At 39.8% G+C, this 24,662-nt stretch overlaps 1 protein-coding gene across 16 annotated transcripts in view; it reads right to left on the bottom strand.

Annotated features, from left to right (window-relative positions):
- Nucleotides 1–24,662, bottom strand: part of LOC139145446 (glutamate receptor ionotropic, delta-2-like) — a 113,739-nt gene that overhangs the window by 4,540 nt on the left and 84,537 nt on the right. For 4 of the 16 annotated variants that reach the window (XR_011554924.1, XR_011554922.1, XR_011554923.1 and 1 more), the window contains exons 3-13: nt 20,379–20,636; nt 18,854–19,053; nt 17,317–17,370; nt 15,622–15,684; nt 12,385–12,621; nt 11,880–12,050; nt 10,886–11,002; nt 9,277–9,372; nt 5,977–6,168; nt 5,260–5,593; nt 954–1,431 (exon numbers count right to left, since the gene is read on the bottom strand). Coding sequence is in view for 6 of the 16 variants with exons in the window: in XM_070716637.1 (XP_070572738.1) it covers nt 954–1,431; nt 5,260–5,593; nt 5,977–6,168; nt 9,277–9,372; nt 10,886–11,002; nt 11,880–12,050; nt 12,385–12,621; nt 15,622–15,684; nt 17,317–17,370; nt 18,854–19,053; nt 20,379–20,636 (2,200 nt within the window). In the remaining 10 variants the exon portion in view is untranslated. Of the gene's footprint in view, nt 1–953; nt 1,432–3,188; nt 3,225–5,259; nt 5,594–5,976; nt 6,169–9,276; nt 9,373–10,885; nt 11,003–11,879; nt 12,051–12,384; nt 12,622–15,621; nt 15,685–17,316; nt 17,371–18,853; nt 19,054–20,378; nt 20,637–24,662 lie in introns of all 16 variants that reach the window. The other 12 variants (XR_011554929.1, XR_011554927.1, XR_011554928.1 and 9 more) reach the window with 5 other exon arrangements.

Below are 24,662 nucleotides of genomic sequence, written 5' to 3' on the forward strand. Positions count from 1 at the left end.
AAGTCGAGGACTTTCGCACCTGTGACCGTGCATCTATGAAAAAGCGTTCCATCATAGAAATTAACAATCAATAAAACTAACTGGAATGTAAAACACATGGGAACATGACTAAATCTAAAGTACAAAGTTAAAGTAACTGAATCACATCTACATCAAAGTGACACATTGAGGATAGTGAATTCAGGGGCTGCATGACTGACATTTCAAATCAAAGTTAACAAACTGTCAGAAGAAGACCTATTTAGTAAACGACGTGAGTAAAACCGTACATTTTTCGCACCGGAGAGGCTTATATTACTTGACAAACATTATCCACGTTCAAGGTTTGTAATATATATATATATATATATATATATATATATATATATATATATATATATATATATATATATATATATATATATATATATATATATATATATTTATATATGAATTTGTGTTTAATGAGATGGTAATTGTATGTAAATAACCACTAAACAGATTGTATTTAGAAGGTGTCTTTACGAACACAAGAGCAGAAGGTAGATGGGAGCAGGTACACAAGCACTAGACAGGAGAAGGGACAACACCTGGCAGTCTGTAACATCTTTATATAAGAAACAAACGGTGTTATCTTTGAAGACTTTGAGCCTCTACACTGTTTCTGTATCCCGACGTCCTCTGGATAGCTGTTCCCCGAAGGGCAACGGTGAGTCGTAATATATGGTGAAGAATCCGGGTACCCGTCGGTATTCCTGGAAGGAGACAGTGAGCTGTAATAGCTGTCTGCTGCTTTCAGACAACATACCAACATAAACCTCGCTATCTCGCTACATTATTGTCACTGTTCCGCAGCTTTACATCGTCACTGTGCTCCAGGAAAACATTAGATCTGCCCGAAAGGCATACATGTACAAGGGTACGACGATTTTTAAAAACGTTGGAAAACTGAAAGGAGAGCAAATACGACTTACTGGAGTGATATTTGGTCCCTATAGTCTGCCCCTTGTGGCGTCGCTATTCCGTAACCCTTCAAGTTGAAGGGTTTCCCAACCGTCATTAACTCACATTCAGTCTGTTTAAGATATTCCAATATTGGCGCGTCCCACAAGAACGCATAGTTCTGTTCTTTGACCCTCTGGTAACCTTCTTTGTCTGTCTTGACCCAGGGAGGCGGGTCGGCGTGGTTCATCGTGTTCCACATTTTTTCGTAGACTCCCACGTGCGACCGCTTCTCGAAGAACCTCTGCAGGCTGCTGTCCTCAATGGTGCCGTATGCCACTTTGCTCTGGTACGCCAGGTCCTCCAGGGAGTTGATCGGGTTCTCCATGCGCGTGACGGTCAGAAACGCGGCCAAATTCGCCGTGTAGGTGGCAATCACTATTAGTGCGAAGAACCACCAAAATGCGCTCAGAATCCGACCAGAGAATGAGATTGGAGTCGTGTCGCCTCCTGGAAAAGACAATGACGTCCTGTTGTTAGGTCTTTGCACGGAGCAATTTTTCCGCAGCGGCCCAGTTATATATATATATATATATATATATATATATATATATATATATATATATATATATATATATATATATATATATATATATATATATATATATATATATATATATATATATTAAACGAATTGGTCGTTAGGGTTCCTGTGTGCCATACAGATATGACATGAAATGGAATTCAGTAAACCTTTGTTCTCAATTCGAAAACACACATTGAAACCAGAGTTCAAACTGCCTGTACACAATGTCGACAGGATTTACACAGGAACACTCAAAGTTCGGATACGCTTGCAAATGTCAATATATCAACCCTCATTGCTATTGTAACAGTGACTTTCAATTCTGTCACAAACGTCGTCTTGTTACAATGACAAGCGATCAGAAGCAGTATGAGTGTTTCGGTGATTTCCAATGGTCCGTGCTATACGTATATCCGCGTCGAATTTGAATCCTTTTGTCAATGTGTAGGGGCAATTTGAACGCCATTTTGACAACAAAGTACACAAGAGTGTTGCAGATACGTGTCAAAACAATTTATGAAATGATAAAAGAAATATTCCAAAAATAAAAATAAACGTGAACACAATAATTGACACCGTCATTGTAAGCTCGTCTACATATGAATGTGATCTGGTACATATTCCAAAGGAGCTGCTAGTACTATAATGCAGAAGTTATTCATGAACTGGATAATTGTCAATAGTTTGTCAACATATTTTCTGTAAAATTAAGAATATTACCCTGTTTTTTTTATCGGGAATACTGAAAAGTATTCGCAAAACAGTGTAAAATGTTTTGTTGTTGTTGTTGTTAAGGGACCATAGGCATCGAGCTGAAAGTAATATTTCCCTTTTTCGTCAACATCGCATTTAGTTGAATTTGATCGTAGGAGTTTTGTACCAGTGCACATTCATGTCTGCTTTCAGTGACATTATAGGCGGCAAATCTAAACTACGTGTATACTGGTAAAAAAGCCGAAGAAGCTGGTGCGTCAGTTAGCAACCAAGAGAGGGACCTAGGATTCTGTGGTTGTCAATTTTTTGTCACGTGACAATACATTATCTACTCGGAAATGAAAGTCAGGTGACTATCGATGCTGGTCGGGAAATATCTCTTTCGAGCTTGATGCCAGAGCGTTTAGTTTGGTGGTTTTGATAGCAACTTGTCTGTATGTGCTGTAAAACCTTGTTCGAATATGCTGCCGTAAAACGGTCGCAGCATTCGCTCAAACGATGCGCTTAAATGTTTAAAGAGCATAAGATTTGCGTGTTGTGATTTAATATTTAACGACGGTGACACAGAATCATGGGTTCCGTCCCTGGTTAGTTGGGTGCTGGGTTTTCTTACAAAAACAAAATGGGGAAAAATAATAGGCTGCTTCATGGAGAACTGCATCTTAATGCTACTATAGGCAGATATAGGTGGAGGGGACACTTGGGGTGTTCTGGAGATATGCGATAGCGTAGTGATACCTTTAAGGGGTAGATTTAAAGGGGCAGAAAGGGGTGCTAAAGGGGTGCGGGTAGCGAACCATTTAGTAGGTAAATAAAGTCATTAGTAAGACAAACTCTTGAAATACGACACGGAGATCAGTAAACATCTTAAACAAAAATGTGAGTTTTTGAATGCTTAAATAATATTTTTGCCAGGAACACCGAACATGCAAATATTATCATAAGGGAGGAGGTCCCAGGTTACTGCCTTCTTGGCTGGGTCCAGCAATTCTCCATGGTGCGGCTGCACTCACGTGTTACACGGTACACGGATTACGTCAAACAGGCGGAGTCGGTAGTAAGGTAGACACACCGTTTAAAGATGTAAAGGAACAAAAAGTGTAGTGTCCATGTTAATTATTGGAGATGAAATAATATCACAGAAAACCAATCTGAAAGAAGTGGTTTTAGCTTAACTGATGACTGTTAAAGGAAAAAAGTAAAGATACTGCATGGAAAGTACACTTTATAGTGACATGCACTCGGCAGATCATGACTAACAGCAGAGTAACTTTACAGCGACATGCAGTCGACAGATCATGACTACCATTCGAAATAACACTCGTTTCGTTGCCCCCATTGTTACAGAAGGGTATACTCATATTATATAGTAACTGCTATAAAACCATTAAAGCCCCAATAGCTGCCAATTTTATGCATTATTTTCATGATTTTATTTTCAAACGAAAGTTGGGTCGTGTAAATGTGCTAACTAAAGAACAAAGTATCACCCCTTGCTGATTTGGACCATGCCTACTCTTTCATCACGGATGCCGCACTCAAAATATGGTGCCCCACGGATAAGTACCAAAAACGCAGTATTTCCTGCACATACACATCGTGATCATAAAAGAAGCAAGCATGATGTCATGTACTTGAATGCACAACACACGAAGGCCAACATTTTGTTGTTGTAACCTTTATTTTCTATGTCACTTGATTAGTGTTTGAAACTTGCGGGAAATCTTAAATGAAGATAAAACGTTTGAATTTTCGACACTAATTTTCGACTTCATTATCTACTTTTTCAGTCTTAAGTGGGTCCTATTCGAAGAAAACTCTTGGAAAACTCGGGATATTTTGAGATCGGTTAATTACACATTCACAGCTATGGGGGCTTTTACTGTAAACTGGTATTGTATGCATCAACTGCATGTGGATACATAGGTGTAACGTAGTGCACAGTGGGAGATCAAGTATCCCTATACACATTACATAATGGAGGATGAAAAGGTTCGAACGTTTTTAGTAAAGGATGAGGACTCACTTGATCTGCCATATATATATATATATATATATATATATATATATATATATATATATATATATATATATATATATATATATATATATATATATATATATATATATATATATATATATATATATAAAATGATGTGACCAGAACAATTTCACCTATATAGGACGCTTCACACCAGTATCACTCGACTGCATTAATTGCTATATACGCAGAAGTTTGGACACATGAGCTATTGCTGAGTGTAATGAAATTAGTAGTTGATGTTAGCGAGGGTAACATCACGTTTTGCTACCTTTCTAGTACTGATGACAAGATATGATGCCTGCTCCTGAAAGCTTATTAATCTGATCTATACAAGTAAGATATATGGTCATTTGAACAGGTGACGTGTACCATCATTGATATCATTGAGGTAAATACGAACAGGACACCTTTCTGTAAGGTAAGAGCACTCGTTTTGCAACGCTTGCCAACAGTCATATTACATGTGCATAAAGTAATCGACTGTACGTGTTCAGCAGCTCTGTTCTGGGACCTCGATTCTGCATACCATTGATGGATATCGCGGGGAAAAATTCACATTTACAATGCACAGTAGAACTACAATGAGACTGACAAATATTAAGGTTCCTTATCCTGTAATTCCTGTCAATAAAAAGTCAAAACATATTGTCCTATTTTATCTTGCAAAACGCTCTGTGGCGTTACTGCGATAATGAAATTAGTCTTTTCTACTGGCTTTACGATATCTCTTCCCAGTTGAGTACACATCAAAAATGTTAAATATAGACAGATAGACATCTCAAAGAGGGGAGAGAGAGAGAGAGAGAGAGAGAGAGAGAGAGAGAGAGAGAGAGAGAGAGAGAGAGAGAGAGAGAGAGAGAGAGAGAGAGAGAGAGAGAGAGAGAGAAGAGAGAGAGAGAGAGAGAGAGAGAGAGAGAGAGAGAGAGAGAGAGAGAGAGAGTCACAAACAGACAGGAAAAGAATAACAGACGCAAAAGAATGACATTTTTCTTACCTTGCTGCATGAACGAAGCAAATGCAAACCACAAACTGTTTTTCAAATCAAAATCGTCTGCACAGTGCGAGAAGCCCTCCCTTTTAAGATTGTGGTTGCTGTAAGGACTCAACCTGTCCAGCACATATAGGAGAACTCCCACTATGAAGAAAGCCGCTAGAATACAGCTCCATACCCAAATATTCAGCGGCTCAAGAAATGCGAACATGTTTTTCCTCTTGCTCGGTTTTCTGATCAGTATTCCGACGCCATAGTTCATGTAGGGTTTGGTAAAATCCACCACTTTTTCTCGGTCGGAATTGATAATCATTCCCGCGACAGCAAGATCGGCAAACTGGAGGCAAGATCAAACTTATATTTATTCTGCATGCTTTATATTGTAAATTCTTTTTCAGTAAATACCATGCAAAGTCGATAATAACTAGAGAGATTTTGTGATAAATAAATTTTATAATTAGCACACTTTATTAACACAAAGTACGATCTTCACTGCAAAGGTCTTCCTTATCATGATTACCATATGTTATGCCCATATTTGGTCACGAGATAAACAAGCCTTATGTGACCTGTGGATTTGCATATGATACGGCCTGTTGATTTGCATAACAGGATTAGAAGAACGCGCTTACACTACATTTTATAAAATGTGTCAAAAACCTTTCTGTGTTCATCACGGTACTCGCCGACGGTTTCAATACAGTGCACTTTGTAACTTACCCCATGGTACACCTGTCCCACAAGTCCATTCCAAGTTCCGTCCGGATTTTCACCGCCATATTTACCGTCCGGCACTTCGTAGAGGGTGTAATTAAAGCCGAGAGCCGACGCTATGTCTATAAGCATGTCAATACAATATCCAGAATACTTGATTCCTTTGACAGTCTCCTCTCTCATGACGAAAGGTGCCTCCTATCAGAAGCAATGATAAAAGACTTTCTTACCACTGTGCCACAGAACGTTTAATAGGTCTCGGTTTCTGCCGCTTATATGCAAATTACGCGCGCTGGCATTACGCCTCATGGGTAACAGCGACAACTTGAGAGGACAGCCAACATGTGGGTACCGTTCGTGACAGAGTCAGTTAGGAGCAATTCCCCAGGCAACACGAAGATTATGTACAGAGATGCGACGATATCGCCAACACTTTTCCTGCGCATGGGTAGGACTCAGCCCTTTCGTGCCATCGACTTGCATGTGTAAGTCTTAATGTTGCAATTATCTTGAAAATATATTGATAATATGTTTAAAATGGTATGACCATGTTTTATTTCTGGATGAAACTAGGCTTGTTTCTTCCTTTAAAAGACCTTGGCAAGACAAACTGTCGACTCAATTCTTTCAGTGCTTGAAAGGAGTGACACTTTTATCTTGATTAACTAGTTCAGTAACACACTCGTGCCTGCATTAATTTGAAAGTACATGTAACTTGGCCTGAGAGGAGAGATGACCGTTTTAGAAATCTGAATGAAACGAAAATGAAAATGATATATTTGGATTTAAGGTAGTATGCGCCTCGAAAGTGAAAGACTTAAACTTTTGTTCAAACTTTCCTCGATGAGACTTTCAACAATTCTCTTACCAAAGTAAGAATAAAAATCAGGGGTCACCGTGCAAAATTTGCTACTAGAGATCGAGACAAATTACCAAAGATTTACCGATATTTGACATTCAAAATGGCCGCTATCCCTTTGTTAACTCTGTAGGGAAAATAAAATTTTCGATTTTCGAAAAACTAAGAAGGTAAAAACTTTTCTTTCACCAAAAGCTTTAAAATGAACCGCAACAGGTGTTAGATCAGAAGAGAAACAATAACATTTGAAAGCCCGAATTTCTGTCCCCGAGGCGCGTTTTACCTTGAGAAACAGCTCCTTGCCTAAATAAATATATCGAAATTTGTCAAAGTTTAATGGGTTTTGCAAACCAATTTACCCATGCAATGTATTCCACAAAGCAAGTCGAATTTTCTCATCGTTTTCTTCTGTCTCCTGCACTTCTACCTCCCACTGTTACATATGCAAATGTAAAGTAAGGCCAGAGGGGGAAAAATCTTTGTTTTGCGTCCACTCAGAATTTGGAAAGCTGGTAAGCAAAAGACACATGGGAAATTTTACACACTCAAGTTTTATATTTCCCTTTTTGTTTCCATGTAATCTTAGCGCCTATGCAATAAAATGAAAGGAGAAACTTAATTTCACAATTTACACTACAACATGACATTCTGTAACCGCGCATGCGTTTTAAATACAGTTCACAAATTTAAAAACAAACATTTGTGGGCAGACAAAAAGAACTATGTACGCGGTAGGGTCATTTTCAAGTTCTCTGTTACAATGTGTTTTCTGCTAATCTCCAAAAATGTACGCGCTTGGGGATGTAAAACAAAACATTTAATTACTTCGGCCTACGTGGCAGTACTTTCGATTTTGGGTAGTCTTATTACGTAGCAAAATACGGAACGCTCGCGTGCAGACAGTGAAGATTGCATTGAGTTTTATATTCTAGAGCTTCCTAGCGCACGATTGTACAGCTAATGCGAGAAATGATCACTGAACGCACGCAAGGGAGTAACAATAACGTCAATTTGTTAGACACGCGAAACTAATCTATTTTCCATCTTCAGACAAATCGACAGTCGTATCTGAGAGACCGATTTGCAAAAAGAACTCTCTCTATAAATCTTTGGAAACCCAATTTCTTTTGAAATCCTAGATAGTGTTGCTGTCGCTTTGTTGATAAACCGCTCGCTATGTTGTCCGTCTGTCCAGACTCTTCAGGATCCGTACGGACTACACGCGTCGCCATGGTAACGCGGCCCTGAGTAAATTCCCGTGTAAGCTCCGGGGGTGCACAGTGATAATCCTTCAGAAGCGATATTGAAAAACTCAGCCTAGCGAATATTATCTAGTAAAATTCTCAAGAGGTACTTGTCCAGGGTTACTGTAAAACTGTATGTGCACAGGCCTGGCGTTTCCCGATCATTTCGCTATTGCCAAATGTTGTAGGTCGAGTATGGGGGAAAACTCCTTCACCGTTTTGTTGTCTGCTCTTGGGTTACTCGCTCGGTCTGACCATCGGATGGTATTATCATTGATCTATAGTAGATTGGTTTCGAGGAACTTAACCACTGGAAACCAAACAACATCATCTGACACGCCGTTTTTTACAGGGGGTCCGGATTTCGTTGTTTAACAGATTTCAGTGTGACTCAAGCTATAGTTGCGAAAAATCATGTTCTCTTTAAAGAGATGTCACTGCTGTGCTTCGCACAATGATACCAGTGACATCATCAACTATTTCTATTCAAAGAGCCGGATAACGCCGTTTTTAACTTATAGGCCGGCCAATTTTCACGACTGGAAACGACCTTGAATCCTCGGTCGTGTGGTAATTCCGTCGAATCCATCAGTTTGTATATCCTATTGGTAACGGCTCACTCATCTTTGCACCTATGCCTTGCTTTGATGCAAACGTTCTTCCCCAATCTGAGCAAACTTTTTGAATATTGGAGACTATATATATGCACCACGAAAAATGTACAGATTAAAATATGTAATATAGGCGTCATTTGAGTGGCTGCTTCTCAATGAAAATTGCATTCTACACTCTTGGACAAGAGGTTTATTAGTAACTTTCAAGGGATACAGTCGTCGGTATTGCGTTCAATGGCCGTATGGGACCCATACGACCAATGTAAACACTGTATCCAAGGTATGATGGTGATTGAGTGATTGATGAAAGTTAAAACATGTCTGTCATAATCTACATCGTATAATTTAAATGTTGCAGCTATGATGATGAGGGGCATCTAGATATCGTGCACGAAATACATTGTTTGTAAACAAGAAACTCGCACAGGCGCAGTTCCAACGACCATTTCCCTTTAAAATATGACTTTTCAACTCCAGACGTGTTTACTGGGTTGCGAAAATTTACGCGTGATTTCTGGCCTTTGATCAATTTTTCTTTGATTTTGTTTGAAACTTCCAATTGGAAGCGCATTAAGTTTCGAATACTTACCACAATGGTCACTATTGTGAAGTTTCTGATGCCGAGTCCTCGTCTGAACGGCATCTGTACCAGCGTCAGCTTCTGAATCGGATCCCAGCTGCCGATCTGGTGATGAATGGGTAATCGCATGTAATCAGCAGACAAATTGTTACATTTTGTCAAGTAATAGTGTACGGTATCTTCTAAAGATTGGAAGCACAAGTTAAAGCCACAGAAAGTGAAAAGCCTCAACCATTTTAAATGAATTCCAGACTGATAAAATGGTGGAGTTATTGAGGCAAAATGTCGAAAACGATTTGAGGCGAGCCGCTTAAGAGAGCATTATGATGTAAATTTTCCAAGAAATGCATGATAAAACTACCCCAATTTCAAAGTTGAACACAGCGGTGATTTAGGAGAGGGCTCCGAGTCTTTGCCGTATTTTCATCCGCTAAGTTTAACCTTTGGTGCCCTGTCTTGCCCAATTTGCATACAAATGACACACAATGACCACACTTGTAAACCCTGGCGGTATTATTTACTTGTAAAAAGGCTTCTTGTTCGTTGAGCTCTTAAATAAGTGTACCATCTTCAAGGCCAGACTGTTACTCTGCATAGGGCTCTATTCCTTTTTATTTGATATGTTCTGTGACAATAACCGTATCATGCTAGTAACAACTGACAACATAGAGGGCGCTCTCTCGGCGGGTTGAGCCACATTACTTTGATAACCTGTTCACCAGTTTGCTTGAGCATGGAGCAATGATGACAAATCGCCACTATACCGTTATGTTATACTTAATTCCTTGATTGCAGGCTTTTGCTTATAAAGGGAATCAAAAGAATGTTATTTCACCGGTCTCAATTTTCGAACACTGTACAGCACCTCGTCAGAAATAAACAGCTATCAGGCGATTCTGTGGGTCAGACATCATGACGATGCGTAATTTTTCAGTCTTTCGCAAATATCGCGCAGTGTTATTTTTACGGAGAGAAGCCTTAGAATGTCTTGAGTTTACTCCGATGCTTACATGAACCAGAGAATTCCCATTCATGGGCAATAACGACGTTTTCATTTTTTGTCAAGCCCAACGGATTGACGCTCCTAACGAGCAATTTCGTTAGAATCCGAGAGTGACTCGATCGGGGTTTCCTTGACATTTCCTTTGAAAAGCCCCGAAAGAAAAATGACTGTAATCTGTATCGAGTCATCCTTGGTTACACTAATCGTATAGGTAGTACTAAAGAAAGTCAGGCATCAACGTTCTCGTTAGCTTTGGATCGCTAATAGAAGTTATGGAGACACTGCTGGACGTTTCAGATTTCAAGCATTGGTATTTTTTCGTATTCAAATGTTCTTTGATCCGAGACTTTCAATGAAATGATAGCCTTATGTATTGCCTTTTGGCTTTTGCTCATTTAAATAAATGCTCAATCGCGCAGAAAAAAAACCGCGGGGAAGTCCTGTTTAAATTTCTGAGTTGAAGCATGTCTCCTAACCACTCCGTCCCCGCCATTCACTTCGGCAGAAACAAAGAAATCACCGTCAAATTGCGTTGCAGAAAACGCTGTGATTGGGTTAGGGTGGAAAAGAAGGGGGGTGTTCAAGCTGAGAGGTTACAGAACAATCGACACTGACCCGCCATGTAAGCGTTGAATCAAATCTGCTTTCCAGGCTCAGTATCTCCATGGTAACCTGGTCGTTATAACAAGTTCCGTTGAAGTTTATCCTTCCCATCATGCCTTGCAGGTCAATCTGGACGGAGAAGAAAGGGACAAGTGAGGTATTTTACAAAGGATGCACACTACTCGCACGCGTGCCGGTGTAACAGTTCAATCAACGGTTGTAGTCTCTGACACGGCTTTTATCGTTAGACAACGCAGACTGCTATTATCTTAAGTATAGGTACAATTTGATGAAAAATTTTGCGTTCGTCATCTGATCTACTGATTAGTCTTAATTTTAATGGTATGTTACGGTAAATACCCTAATAAGGAGCATTATACGTTTAAAGGTACAATGCTGCTGTCCGTGTTATAGAATGCTGGAAGCGCGACCTTTTAATATTCATTAACTCACTCACTCAGTCACTCACTCACTCACTCAATCATTCATTCATTCATTCATTCATTCATTCATTCATTCATTCATTCATTCATTCATTCATTCATCCATCCATCCATCCATCCATCCATCCATTCATTCATTCATTCATCCATCCATCCATCCATCCATTCATTCATTGACACAAAGTGTATTAGTGGTGAACATTGTTTCGGTGTGCGTATCTGGAAAGAATCACCATTATCAATGCAGAATATTCATGTCCTGGGATTATGCACTCTATGCTTAGCGTATTGAGAACCTTAATTTGAATGTGGCACAGCGAGGTTATACTCTCGGGAAGTTTCAATATTGTTTGTCGATGAAAGTTTTTTGTCTGGAAATATTCAAAAAAGCACAAAGAAGGAGAAACGATAATATCCGTTTCATTTCATGCGATTCGATGCAAATTAAAAATGGCACGCAGCACTGTCAACTGACATGAAACTATAAATCTTTCGAATATACCTTTTGGACTGAGAAACGCACAAGTGATAGGACTAGTCTAAGAAAAGTAGCTCGACTTTACCTTGTAGAGTGACGTCTTGACATTGTGACCGAACGGCCATGGTTTGCTGATTTCCGAGTTGAAGCAGGCAACGCCGGCCGGATCGCTCCAGGTCCCCGACGACATAGAGGCATTGATTGCCGTAGCGGTCACGCGTATTGCGTCATAGATGTAGGCCGATTCTATGTTCAACTGAAAGTTGACCCGGAGAAAAGAAAAGAATGATATATCTGGCGTTCTTGTATTCCTCTTAAGTTTAAAAGGTACAGTAGTAATAATATTTGACGCGCAGTTTCAATATCTGTGGCCGTAAAGTATTCTTGCGCCCTCTGTAAACAAGTCTGAAAAAGATTTTCGTTAGCACTCAACTTGGAGCATGTTTGTTCCTAACTGACCATACAACACGTACATGCACGACGTTTCGAAAGATTTCTGCAATTATAAGATCACAGTCGAAGTGTTATTTTGACAATAATATCGTGGGATCGATAATTTTCAGATTCAAACGACGAGGATGAAAACTCACTTGGTTGTCTTCAGCCGGCTGGTCATTCATAGACAACACCGTTACCGAAGTAATGTTATCAACATTTTTTCCTTCCAGTCCCAGATACGTGTAATTCTGCGGGATTGAGTGCGGGTAGAACTTCATCCAGGCTTCACGGACAGAGTCAGAGGAGAAGTTCACCAGCACCTGTTGCCTCACGATGGCGATAATTCCCGTCGTTTTGTTGAACTTCTTCAGCTCTTCGTCGCTGATGTCCTGTAAGTGCAATAAGGGACCTCAACTGAGAATCGATCATATGCGTAGGCCGTACAGGCCGGAGCACTATTAAATTTCCATAGGTCCACGTAGACTATTTTACATAATAACCGTTGAAGCAGTGTGATTGGCTCCATGATATATTATGATACACAGAAATATAATGAGAAGATTGTTAATGTTTGAATTCTTGAATTTGAATTCTTCAATAGGGAAATTGTTCTAATTAACAGAAACTTTCAGGTTAAAGTTAAAGGTATACAGTCACCTGTAATCTAAATATGCCCATATATGGCCAAGGAGCCTTCCTTGGTTTTCAAAATGCCCATGTGAGGGCGCTGTTTTTAAAAAGCGGCCAGCCGCTTAAAATCTGTGATTGGTTAGATTTTCTCTTTCCATTGTAACTGTGGCAAAATTGAAACAGGTGACAGTACACCTTTAATATAGACACGCTGTTCAGCGACTGCGCTCAGCCGAAAAGCAACACAAAAACGTTAGTCAAACACCTTAATTTTATTTATGGGCGACATTTACTCTAAACAGGCAAATGGCAAATAAGTTAGTTTGGTGTTAAAAAGATCTGCAAACACAGATGTCACTATAGTTGCTACGAATGAAACGCTCGCGCACAATGTCACCGTTAAGAGAAACGGGAAAAATCATCGCATGGTGGCGCTCCTCCACAAACTCGTCAGCCAGAATCATGGCCTGCATCGGACGCTGTGTAGGTTAAGTTTAATACGACGAATGCTTTCAGGCAAACTTAATTTTAAACTTATCTGATGCATCTCACGACCACCTCACGATTTCACTCGAAACAACTCTTCAAAGAAAACAGACTCGATGCCAAGTGTTTTCACTACCATAAACATCAAATTATTTGATGATGATGGTAGTGATGTTTACTTCACATTTGATATTTGATTTGAATAGTATTGAGAGTGTGACATATTCTATTGACTGGGACCAAAAATGCATTCAATTATATAAGCATGCACAATGTCTTTCGCCTATGGCAACTCTACTATCTAAAACAGTTACATATTCATCGGTGTTGAGCGGTGAAATGTCTTAGCAACAACTCATATTATGGATTAATGGAGAGAGAGAGAGAGAGAGAGAGAGAGAGAGAGAGAGAGAGAGAGAGAGAGAGAGAGAGAGAGAGAGAGAGAGAGAGAGAGAGAGAGAGAGAGTATGTGCATGGCATATCATGGAGAGAGAGTCAGAGACAGACAGCAGAGACATAGCCAGGGACAGACAGAGACAGACAAAGACCGACACAAGCCAAGAGGTAGAAAAACGATATTCCAGGTACAGGAAGACATGAACATAGAGAAAAAACAGAGGGGTGATACCCTGTACTGCAATTAGCTGTCACTGCAAACAAACCATTGTATTTGTGTCGCAGTTGTATTGCTTATACAAGCGGTGTTGAAAAATGTTGTAATTCTCGAGGAGAGAGACACAACGCAAGAGTGTTTTTAAATATTACTGTTACATGTATTTTACTGTCATGCATTGAATTGGTAATATTACGCTTTCTATGCCAATGTTAATACGACCTTTACTAATTTGAGACTCCGCAAAGAATAATTAGCGATTTGTTCAAAAGAGCAAATTGATTTCGCAAACTATTGAGAAATTATTTGAAATTATATTATTTATCTCATGCTGGCCACTTTAAGACTTTTTGAGAAATAATTTGAATACGTTTTGTGTGAATGTATGTATGTACGTAGGTATTACGTACGTATGTATGTATGTATGTATGTATGTATGTATGTATGTATGTATGTATGTATGTATGTATGTATGTATGTATGTATGTATGTATGTATGTATGTATGTATGTATGTATGTATGTATGTATGTATGTATGTATGTATGTATGTATGTATGTATGTATGTATGTATGTATGTATGTATGTATGTATGTATGTATGTATGTGTGTGTGTGTATGTATGTATGTATGTATATATTTATGTATGTGTGTATGTGTGTATGTGTGTATGTATGGGGTGGGCGGATGGATGGATGAATTTGATATATTGCTTATGGACGATAGGTCAACGGATAGTGTAATAGATGTGAAGGTGGGTAGGTTGTGGGATTGCACAGGTTAAGTTAGCAAGTAGATGGGTAAATGAGTGAAAGACCAGTTTGAATGATGGATGACGATGGAGGAGAGTTTTGAAAGATGGGTTGATGGACAGACAGAGGGGCGTTATGTATGCGTGTAATGCCAGCAAATTAATATGCGATTATCTGGGTGGTCACTCTTCAAGAGCACCTCTATCATGGAAATAAAACTTGGTAGTCTTCGACGCATACGCATTACATGCTGCAATCTTGCACACTTATGCTTTATTAGTTTTAAACTAGATTTATCAGTTAGCATTCTCATCGTCTATGGTTTCATCCCTCGTGCATACCGCAATAGTATGTATCACACGGAGCTTTTTTTTAGCAAAAATAAATTCCCGAGGAACATCTCTCTGTCTGGGAATGGCAAGCAAGATACTGTTTGAGGTGCCAAATCAGTAACAGTTAACTGTTGTTCACTTCGTAAGTAAGTCTGCAATGGTAATACAAATCACTGGCTGCTCGTATTGGCATTTTGAAAAGCCTCGGAAGAAACAAATGTTCAAAGTATAGTTTCGTCATTTACGAGCGATGTTCAAGAAGTCAGCCAAACGGAAGCGAATCTATACACAAAGACCCTCAAAAAAATGTAGATCAACAAAAATTTATTTTCGGTATTTTGGCAATTATTAGAAGACACATATATTTTGCGCAATGATTGAAAGCATTCCGTTATGAGTAAGTCATTTACGTTAATGACGATGTATGTTGTAAAAATTGAAAATTAAACAGAGCATCCCTAACACCATTTTGAAGAATGCCGTAAAAGGGGATTGGCGGTAGTTTTACGACGCTTCGTCGTGAAGTTGACAAGACAGAGAGATGCCTCGCGAACAAACAGACAAAGCAAAACGGACCTTATCCAGCGATATGTTCGATTCCTGTCCCTTTGCGCTCTCTCCAATACTTGGGGAGACAGCCTGAGTGTGGCAGAAAATTACAGACTTAATGCAGACCATCGGATCATTGTGAGACGTTCAAATTTTCTCAATCAAAAGAGGTTATAGACACCTTAAATCCACAACAATCGTGTTCTGGCAAAAATCTCTCGGAGTTTCCAACCTGAAAGCTAACGTTCTGTTCTTTATACGATAACTTGCGAAGCTTTTGGGGGGAACTTGTTCAGGTAACTTGACCATGAGATTATTGGTGACTAAGAACTGTCATGACGTCACCATTACAGTCAAGTGTCACTCAAAGCAGTGGTAGCACTGTAAACAAGCCCTTGGGTGCTAAGAGCCTAATTCTCACTACTGTTTACAGAGATGTGCTGCAGAACAGTGCCTCAGCCAAATTTCACTAAAATGTTGGTTGGATTGAATCTCGACACCCGAGAAAACATTTAACATCTGATTCAGTATTTTAGCGATCAAAACCAAGTTGCCTCGCATCCGAATCGTACACAAGAATCGAACGAAAGCTTTCGGAAAACTCATGTGCTGTTCTAAGTATACCGTGCTCGTTTTCAAAGTTATTGCAGGAAAAACCCTAGCATGACAGTGTCGATGTGATACATCGTGAATACGTAACACCCCCACCACAACAAACTTACAAGCGACGTGACGTGTGCTGCCCTCGTAACATGCAACTTCCACGTAACACGCGCACTGTCGCTACTCTCCGTTGTGTTTATGCGTTTACATGAATTCACTACAATGGGAGCCTGTGAGAAGATCTTGGTGAAATGTGATCTTTTCTCGCTAAAGTTCTACGCTGCGATCACGTCACTCTAACTGGGGTAAATTTGGTACCCAATGTGTGTACCTGAAATAAGTCACGATAGCTTGTGATGAATAAATAATCCTAATCCAACCACTTTCAGATCAGATATCTCCCATTTTATTCACTCTGTTCTGCGAAGAAGTTGAGCGCGTCCTTGCGCTTCTTACACGGACTACCTGTGAGGGCGCTACAGTGGTTCAGTGCATGTGACGTGATGTTCCTCGAGAGAGATTGTAGCCGCTGCGTGTGGGCATTTTCTAAACATTGCGACCTTTCCAAGAGTTTCAAGAAAATCTCTATGACAACGCAGCATATATGATGAAGTATCCTTCATCTGCAAACCACCTGACGTTACTTGAAGACACATGAAATAAAAAAATAAAAAAATGGAGATACCTTATCTACTTGGTTGATGAATTTGTCAAACACGCTAAGTGGTGATACCGAGATAGAAATCTTAAAAGATGGAGGATTACGCCCAAACGAAGTGAAGCACTGCCTCTCTAATTGCATTACGGGGCCTTTGACCGAGTAAGAAGCCGGTATCTTGTTCTGGGAAGAATAATGTGTGTCATGATTTCTCTAAAAGGACGCGGAAATCGATAGAGCAGTTGGCCGATCCATCGATAAGAAAGGTCACGCACGGGCCACGTGACTGTCGAGGGAATACTGCAAATCCATCGGAAGGAGCTCGTCGGACTGCAGATATATGGAAAAAAAAAGTCCAGCCGGACGCTTTGTTGTTGTATTTTTATCCCGGGAATTCGAGCGTGACGACGCCTTAAATGGAAAGCGAGTTTCCGGGGGATTTAAGCGCCGAGAGACATTACCTGTGTGCTTATAATCCAATGGTGGTCCCTCTGTGTCATGCCCAGTACGCTGGCCTGTGTAAAAGAGAACAACGCAAAACAAAACGAGGAGAAAAAGAAAAAGAAAAAAATGACAATGTTATTGATCTGTCATGTAAATAATAACGATCTATGTTATTTATTCCGGTCCGCAAAAGAGGGGAATCAGCATGCAAAGATGAACACTTAGGCCAAAAAAGAAAAGAAATGTTTCTGGTCAGCGCGCGCGTCACTTGAACACAAGCACGTCACCCTTTTTTTTCTGTTTGCGGCCGGCGGCTGTGGCTGACAACAAACCAAAATGGCTGAAGAGAAAGAGAAAAATTCTTTGGGGGTATGATCAGTGACTGCATGAACAGTATAGTATATATGTGACTATATTGATAAAACTATAAAACTGACCCTCCTCCCTCCCTTGAAGGAAAAAAAAATAAAAATAAATAAAATGCGCGTCGCCGCACCATTTTTTAAGAAAGACCTGACCAGAAACATTTCTTTTTTTTTTTGGCCTTATAATGTTGGCAGTTACAGTGTATCTTGTTCGTTATCACTCTCACGTAGTCCCTGGCTGGTTCGACAAAAAGAAACGGGATACTTCCTGGAGAACTTGTCGTTTGGGTGTTATTTAAGTTACCGATTCGGTTATACGTCTAGAAATAGCAAAACATTCTACCAGTAAGTGCTTTTCTGAAACGTTTGAGCCAAGGATTGATTCAGACTAGGAAAGGGTCTGTCTTTGAATCGAGCACCTGAAAGTATTACTTCACTGATATTTTACGCATCGGATTCCTTCCACTTGAACAAAAGGATGATACGCACGAAAATGAGTTTTCCGAACACGTCCTGGGAAAACGGAAATCTTTGCATCTAAAGACCGCAAATTGGCGAATCTAAGGGGCGTCACTAGGAATACAGCTGTCCGATAGAATCAAACGCGTCTAGAACTACCGCGAGTGACTGTACTTGCGATGAGATTGTACGCAATTGTGTACGGCGGACGTTTTTTTTTTTTAAGTTTGGGTTGTTGACTGCCGTCTTCAAATCAAACCGCCTACTTCTCGCGCGATCGTTACCATGGCAACCTCAGTCGAGCTTTAACAAATCCCCCCACTACTGATGACTTAACCATTACGTTAACGCTTTGAAAGGGAGTGCCGCCCCTGCGGGATTGCTTTAATTTCGCGTAATTTGACCAATCCCTGACCTGCCATATGTTCCCAATTTGATTTAAACGTATTGATCTTGGGAAGAGATTTGAAGAACTCGATTGCACTGCAATAAAGTGATGATGTATGATTTTATGGTGCTTGCCGGAGATACCCACTTTTATTGCCAGTATTAAAAACTACCTTTTTCCCACGCTTTTCATTCTTTTTGCATGTGAAACTTAGTCAACAGTCTAGATCTATGACAAATTCCACGAGAAAATAATCATGCTGAAATTTAAAAAAATGAATGTAAAAGTCGAAAAGTCGAAATATTACATTTTCACAAATAAAAAAATGTAATATTAGCCCACCTGTTGCAACAGTAAAAAACTATTCACTTTGTCACAATACACGACATAATTCCTTATTTTCGATTCCTTTGCGATTTCAAGCGTCCTCTTCACGTTGAAGTCTTGACTGATCTTATCTCGTCGAGCCTTCAGTAGCACCACTTCAAAGATCAAACCTTTGGCCGTGGCGGAATTCAACAAGCCCTGTACGTCTTTGTATGCTGGAAGAAAGCAGAAGAAATTGGAAGAATTGGGATTCGTTTTCAGATTCAAGGTCTCTGAGTAGGCCACTAGTACGGAAAAGCTCTAAAGCAAGGCTGCACGTCACGAAGCAAAGTGCAGAATTTCCCCAGGTACATTGATGCAAATCATTTACAGTCGATCTGGGAAAGTGAATGCAAATCTGTAAGTTAACTGAAAACAACTGATTTGCAACGCAAATTACATGGTGTGGCAAAAATATTAAATAGTAATCGCTCAATAATAAGCCTATATCCCCCAGACTAACGAGAAATGTTGCGTCATGCCGATTTATTGTAACTAAACGTTAGATAGAAACTTCAGAATGGTCATATTGTAGATTATGGAGACATCATTACATAGTATTTTGAAAAATCTCGATCTACCATTTCCATATTCTCCGAGGGGGCCTAATGACAGACGCTAGGAAACGGCATCACAGAACGCCGATTCATCATGTCACGTCGGTTTGCGGCCTCGAGTCAAATTTATGGGACATCTGGTTCTGGCTGCTAAGTTTGGAAACTTTATTATATCATAATTTTCCTTGAAAACATGTTTAAACCTTCCTTGCTTGCCGAATTTGGGTTATATAAATAATCTCTCTCCGCTCTCTTCTCCTCTCTCTCTCTCTCTCTCTCTCTCTCTCTCTCTCTCTCTCTCTCTCTCTCTCTCATCGCTCTCTCTCTCTCTCTCTCTCTCTCTCTCTCTCTCTCTCTCTCCTTTTTTTGCTTACACATTTTATTCATGTGTTCAGTCGTCAACAATCGTAAATGACTGTCTCTCTGTACGTAACACTTCTTCCCGTCTATCAATTCACCGTTCTGTGGTTGCGTCTATCTATCCCTGCATTCCCATGGGCAACTCTCCTCTCCTAAGTATACCCTCCTCTATTTCTTGAAAATTTCTCTCCTTTCCTTCAACTCCAGTTTATGGACAATTTCCCAGACTGGCCCACTTATCGCTTGGCATTTCTATGTTGTACGCGGTAGTTACAGGCACGCCAAACGCAGGTTTCGCGATCAACCCTACATGTTTATACATGCGACAGTCTGCTCAAGTTTATTCCTTCAATTTACTGTGTTTTGATATTGCTACTCCCCAAAAACATTGGGCAAATCTACACATTTCTCTGTCAGTGCCCTTCTCTGCTCATCTTTCTCCTGCCTGTCTATATACCTATTTACATTATCAACGCTTTTCTCTCACTCTGATATCTTAATCCCTGCTGATGCTTTGGTCTCCGTCTTTTGGCAGAACGATATTTTCTTTAAGCCCGAGGCTGTTTACCGTCCAGTGCACTCACCTGTTTCATTGTCGTAAAAGATGATGAGCTCTCTCCAGTTCAATCGATTGATAATGTCCAGGACGACGCTGTCCAAGTGGATGTAATTAGGCCGTATGCTCAGGGAGAAACCGTCTCGCCTCTCAATTTTGCAGGTCTCCCTCGGCACGGTGACGTGGGGAATGTTGAGGTCGTCACAGACCGACTGTATCACTTTGTTGGCCTCACAGCCAGTGGAAGACACCAGTGCGGATACGTTACTGCCGGCCAGCGAACAGACTGTAAAATTTGATGGGAAAGGAAGCATGACAGAACGTTAAAAATCCGCAAAATTTAAGTTCATTAAAGAAAAGGTAGAATGCGCCTCCGGAAGAGATATTCTGACTCTCAAACTTTCACAATACACTTTTGACCTACCACTTCTGGGGGTTCATTTTGAAGCTTATGGAGTAAATAAAGTTATCGCCTACTTTTGTGAAAATTGGGAAATTTATTTTTACCCAGAGAGATAACTTAGGGATGGTGGCCATTTTGAATTTCAAATGGAAGTAAATAGTAGGTAATTTATTTCTGTAGTACCAAATTTTGCACGGTAGGGTGACCCTTGATTTTCATATTCGATTTTGCATGGAAATGGTTTAAAGTTTCCTTCCCCGGGGAAAGTTTGGATGAAAGTTTAAGTCTTGTGATTTTGAGGCCCGAACTACCTTAAAAAGTGACACTAGCCGAAAAAAGTGATAATATTTGTATGATTTTTGTTCTCCGTATTACATTTTCTTTTACTTCTCCTTAAATATGTTAAAATATACAAAGTGTTAGCTTTGCCGATACAATGCATTGTCTCGGTGTCCAAAATGCCATGTAACTTTTTGCAAATTGATTTTTTGTCCCGACTAAAGTAAGTTCTCATCAATAATATCGCATTCAACCCATGTATTGGCTTTTCTTTATTGACAAGTTTGAAACCACATATCTCGACATGATTTTTGAAAGTAGAATAGGTATCTGCATTTTACAAACAGTACAAAAATACTGGAAATACATCAAAATGTAACAGCTAAGTGGACCTGTAACAGCAATAATGTCAGTAAGAAGGGTATTCCACGAGAACCGAGCCAATAGAAGCGCGGTCTTATTTTTGATCGTCAAAGGATTGTGTTCATGTGGATTTCAAGAGAATTCCACGTCAACTCTCAGAGCGCGTCTGCGGTTTGATGTTTCTTAAGAAAGGCGTCACAGGTAAGAATTCGATGCAATTTTTAATTGATGATGTCACGTTGTCGTGACGCGAAGGCAGCGTTGTCGCGAACAGTGCTTTTATCGTATCGGCGTCTCCTATCTGAAGGATATCGACAGAGAGACAAAAGGGCCCACACGTTTCGGTCGCTGTCGAACAGCTACATTTAAAATATGAGTCTTCGACGAGTTTTCGGGATATAAGATGGTTGATATCCATACTATTACCTCTGATAGCGTGTTTTCGATTACTATCACGACGCCCAAACCGTTCAATCAAAATGAGTCAGTAAGTTTTGTCAGTTCTAGAATTTCTGTACATTTCTTCTCTTGGAATACGTCCTATTTTAGAGTTTTGGTCGTTTGAGCATGATGAAATCTCGCGCGAAAGGTTTCAATGCGGCCAAAAGCTATATATTTTGTAAAATTCTGAAAAGACTGTGTTTCATGATAGCAGTGAACCAGATAGACATATTTCACAGAAAAATTAAGTTTTGTCAAGATCGTGATTGCTCTATTGGGGAAAACCTTCTTAGTTTACAATAATCCAGAACACATTAAATGGAACGTACAACAATTGCTGGAAAAAAATCCCATTCATAGAAAAAGGCGATCTTTCGGGTTATAGTATGACTTAAAAAGCGGCAAGTCTCAACCCAATGGAATGAAGCAGCCCTTGATTTGTGTATAATTCTCAACTTTGTGTACATTTACGATTAGCACTGGGCAAGTCTTTGTGTCTTCACATGCTACTGAGACATACTTCCGTCAGACAAATCCGATTAGCATCTTTTCTTCGCGTTTCTTCTTCGGAGTCAACATTTTCACATGTCACAAGACAAAAAGCTCGGGAGAATTCTCCCCAGATTGTGGCTTCCCCCGCAGTGACGAAACCAATACTCAAGATCTGTTGATAATCCAATTTTGTTCCTTTTTGTATAAATCAGATTAAACGCGATAGCATCGAGGGTTGACGAGGAATTCTGTTTGTGAGGGAACAGGAGGTTTATTGCTTACGGTTTTTGTTTGGTGGCCGTGTTTTAACATAGAATGAATGCTGAGATCACCCAAAAGTATTGTAATAATTCCTAAAATGAAATTGAGATCTGCTTTGGTTTAATATCAGTTTTAGAAATCGAAACTTTGATCAAACAGTTGTGGTGCATGCTATATCGCATCTGATTCTAAAAACACAATCACGAAGGCCGAAGAGAAGGAAATTGAAATCTCTCGTGCAGCGAGAAGGCTTTCCTTGTTGCTATGGCATTAAGCGCACCAAACCATTCCAATCTATGTTAATCATACTATACAGAAGACGATAATTGCATTTTTCTTTCAAGATGAACAAAAAAACTTCTCCAAACAAACGAGACTTACATGGAAAAATGTATATTTGACGATAGCCCCTGTATACTAAGGTCTATGGTATCTGCTTTGATTTTCGCAAACTTGCAAAATATCATATTGAACTTTCTGAATCTTAGCCCTAACAATTTCATTTAATGGATGTGAAATATGTTCAAATTCTCGGCGGTATATTTCTATCCCGAATGATCCTAGAACTAGGGTCTATGTGCCAATCGGAAAATACCCTAAAAAGGTTAATATTGCCCTAACTGCTACACTTTCGTCAATTCAAGTGAAGTGTCAAGAAAAAATTCCATCTTTCAGTAACTTGCTTCAGATGTTTTTAATGCCATTCATAACTTCATCGAATAGTTTCGAGAACCATTCTGCAATCTTCGTATTATAGCTGCAGACAGTCACATTGTCTGTGGCCCTCAATCAACTCATTTCTGTACAATTCTGCCAGAAAGGCAGATACTTCCGTCAGATGCGAAAAATAACACGCATATATAGTATTCGCTTAACACAGCGTAGGCTATTTTGTTTATAGAGTCTAGACGTGCACATCTTTGACAATCAATAGACAGAGACGAGTGAAAGCTTCTGTAACCACATGTACTTTTTGAGTTTTTTTCTAGATTTTGTACTTTGTGCCAGCTAAGCTTATACATGCTGAAATAACAATTATTCGACTCGTCAGTGTATGTATCAGGTGCCGCCAACTAAGCTGTTTCGTGCAAAAAGGTGTTCGTGCGAAGTTTTTCAGCGGGCGGGCAAATTTCAAAACTAATCAGCGGGCGGGGAGAAAAAATCTATATTTACTGTGGGCGGGGAAGAAAATTTCACTATTTTCAGTGGGCGGGGAGAGAAATTTTTTGACAGTGGGCACCGGAAGATACGTAGAGGGAGGGGAAAGCGGCGTGGTGATAGAACTTGAGTGGAGATTTAGCGCCTTACTTAGAGGGGAGCAATGTTCCAAGCTATACTGCCAGCTACTCCCACGGTTGCGTTGATCTGGGTGCCTAGTAGGCATCCAGTTGGCAATGGGAAATTTCAGTAGTGGGGAGAGGGCAGGGGAGCGTGAAAAGTTGTGGGGAGTGGGGAGCGGGGCAGACTATAGATACTGGAGGGCAGCGGGCATCAAAATTCAGTGGGAGGGCATATTTTCCGTGTATGCCAGTGGGAGGGCAGTTACGAACAGCTCTACTTTCCCCTCCATATTTTGGGTCAAGGTCAAAAATACGAAAAATCGGTATATCAGCCTTCAAAACATGTTTTGTGATGATTTTGCGAAATTCATGAAATTTAACAGTTGGCGGCACCTGATGTATGTAGTATGTATGTATGTATGTATGTATGTATGTATGTATGTATGTATGTATGTATGTATGTATGTATGTATGTATGTATGTATGTATGTATGTATGTATGTATGTATGTGTGCATGGATGTATCTATGTTTATGTATGTATGCATGTTTCTATCTATCACTGCATCTATGTATGTATGTATGTATGTATGTGTATCTGTACCTATGTATGTATCTATCTATGTATCTATCTATGTACACGCTATTCACTCTAAACTCAGACAAGTAACGAAGTAATTGCCTGAGTTCTCAAATTGAAGTATTCTGGAAAAACTGTGTGTAAAGCTAGAGAGTTACTTCGGCTTAAAGTAAAATTATAGCCTTACTGCAACACAAGTCACTCAAGCCTGAGA

The sequence above is a fragment of the Ptychodera flava genome, chromosome 12 (genome assembly GCF_041260155.1).
Source record: "Ptychodera flava strain L36383 chromosome 12, AS_Pfla_20210202, whole genome shotgun sequence".
In the NCBI taxonomy this organism is placed as follows: Eukaryota; Metazoa; Hemichordata; class Enteropneusta; family Ptychoderidae; genus Ptychodera; species Ptychodera flava.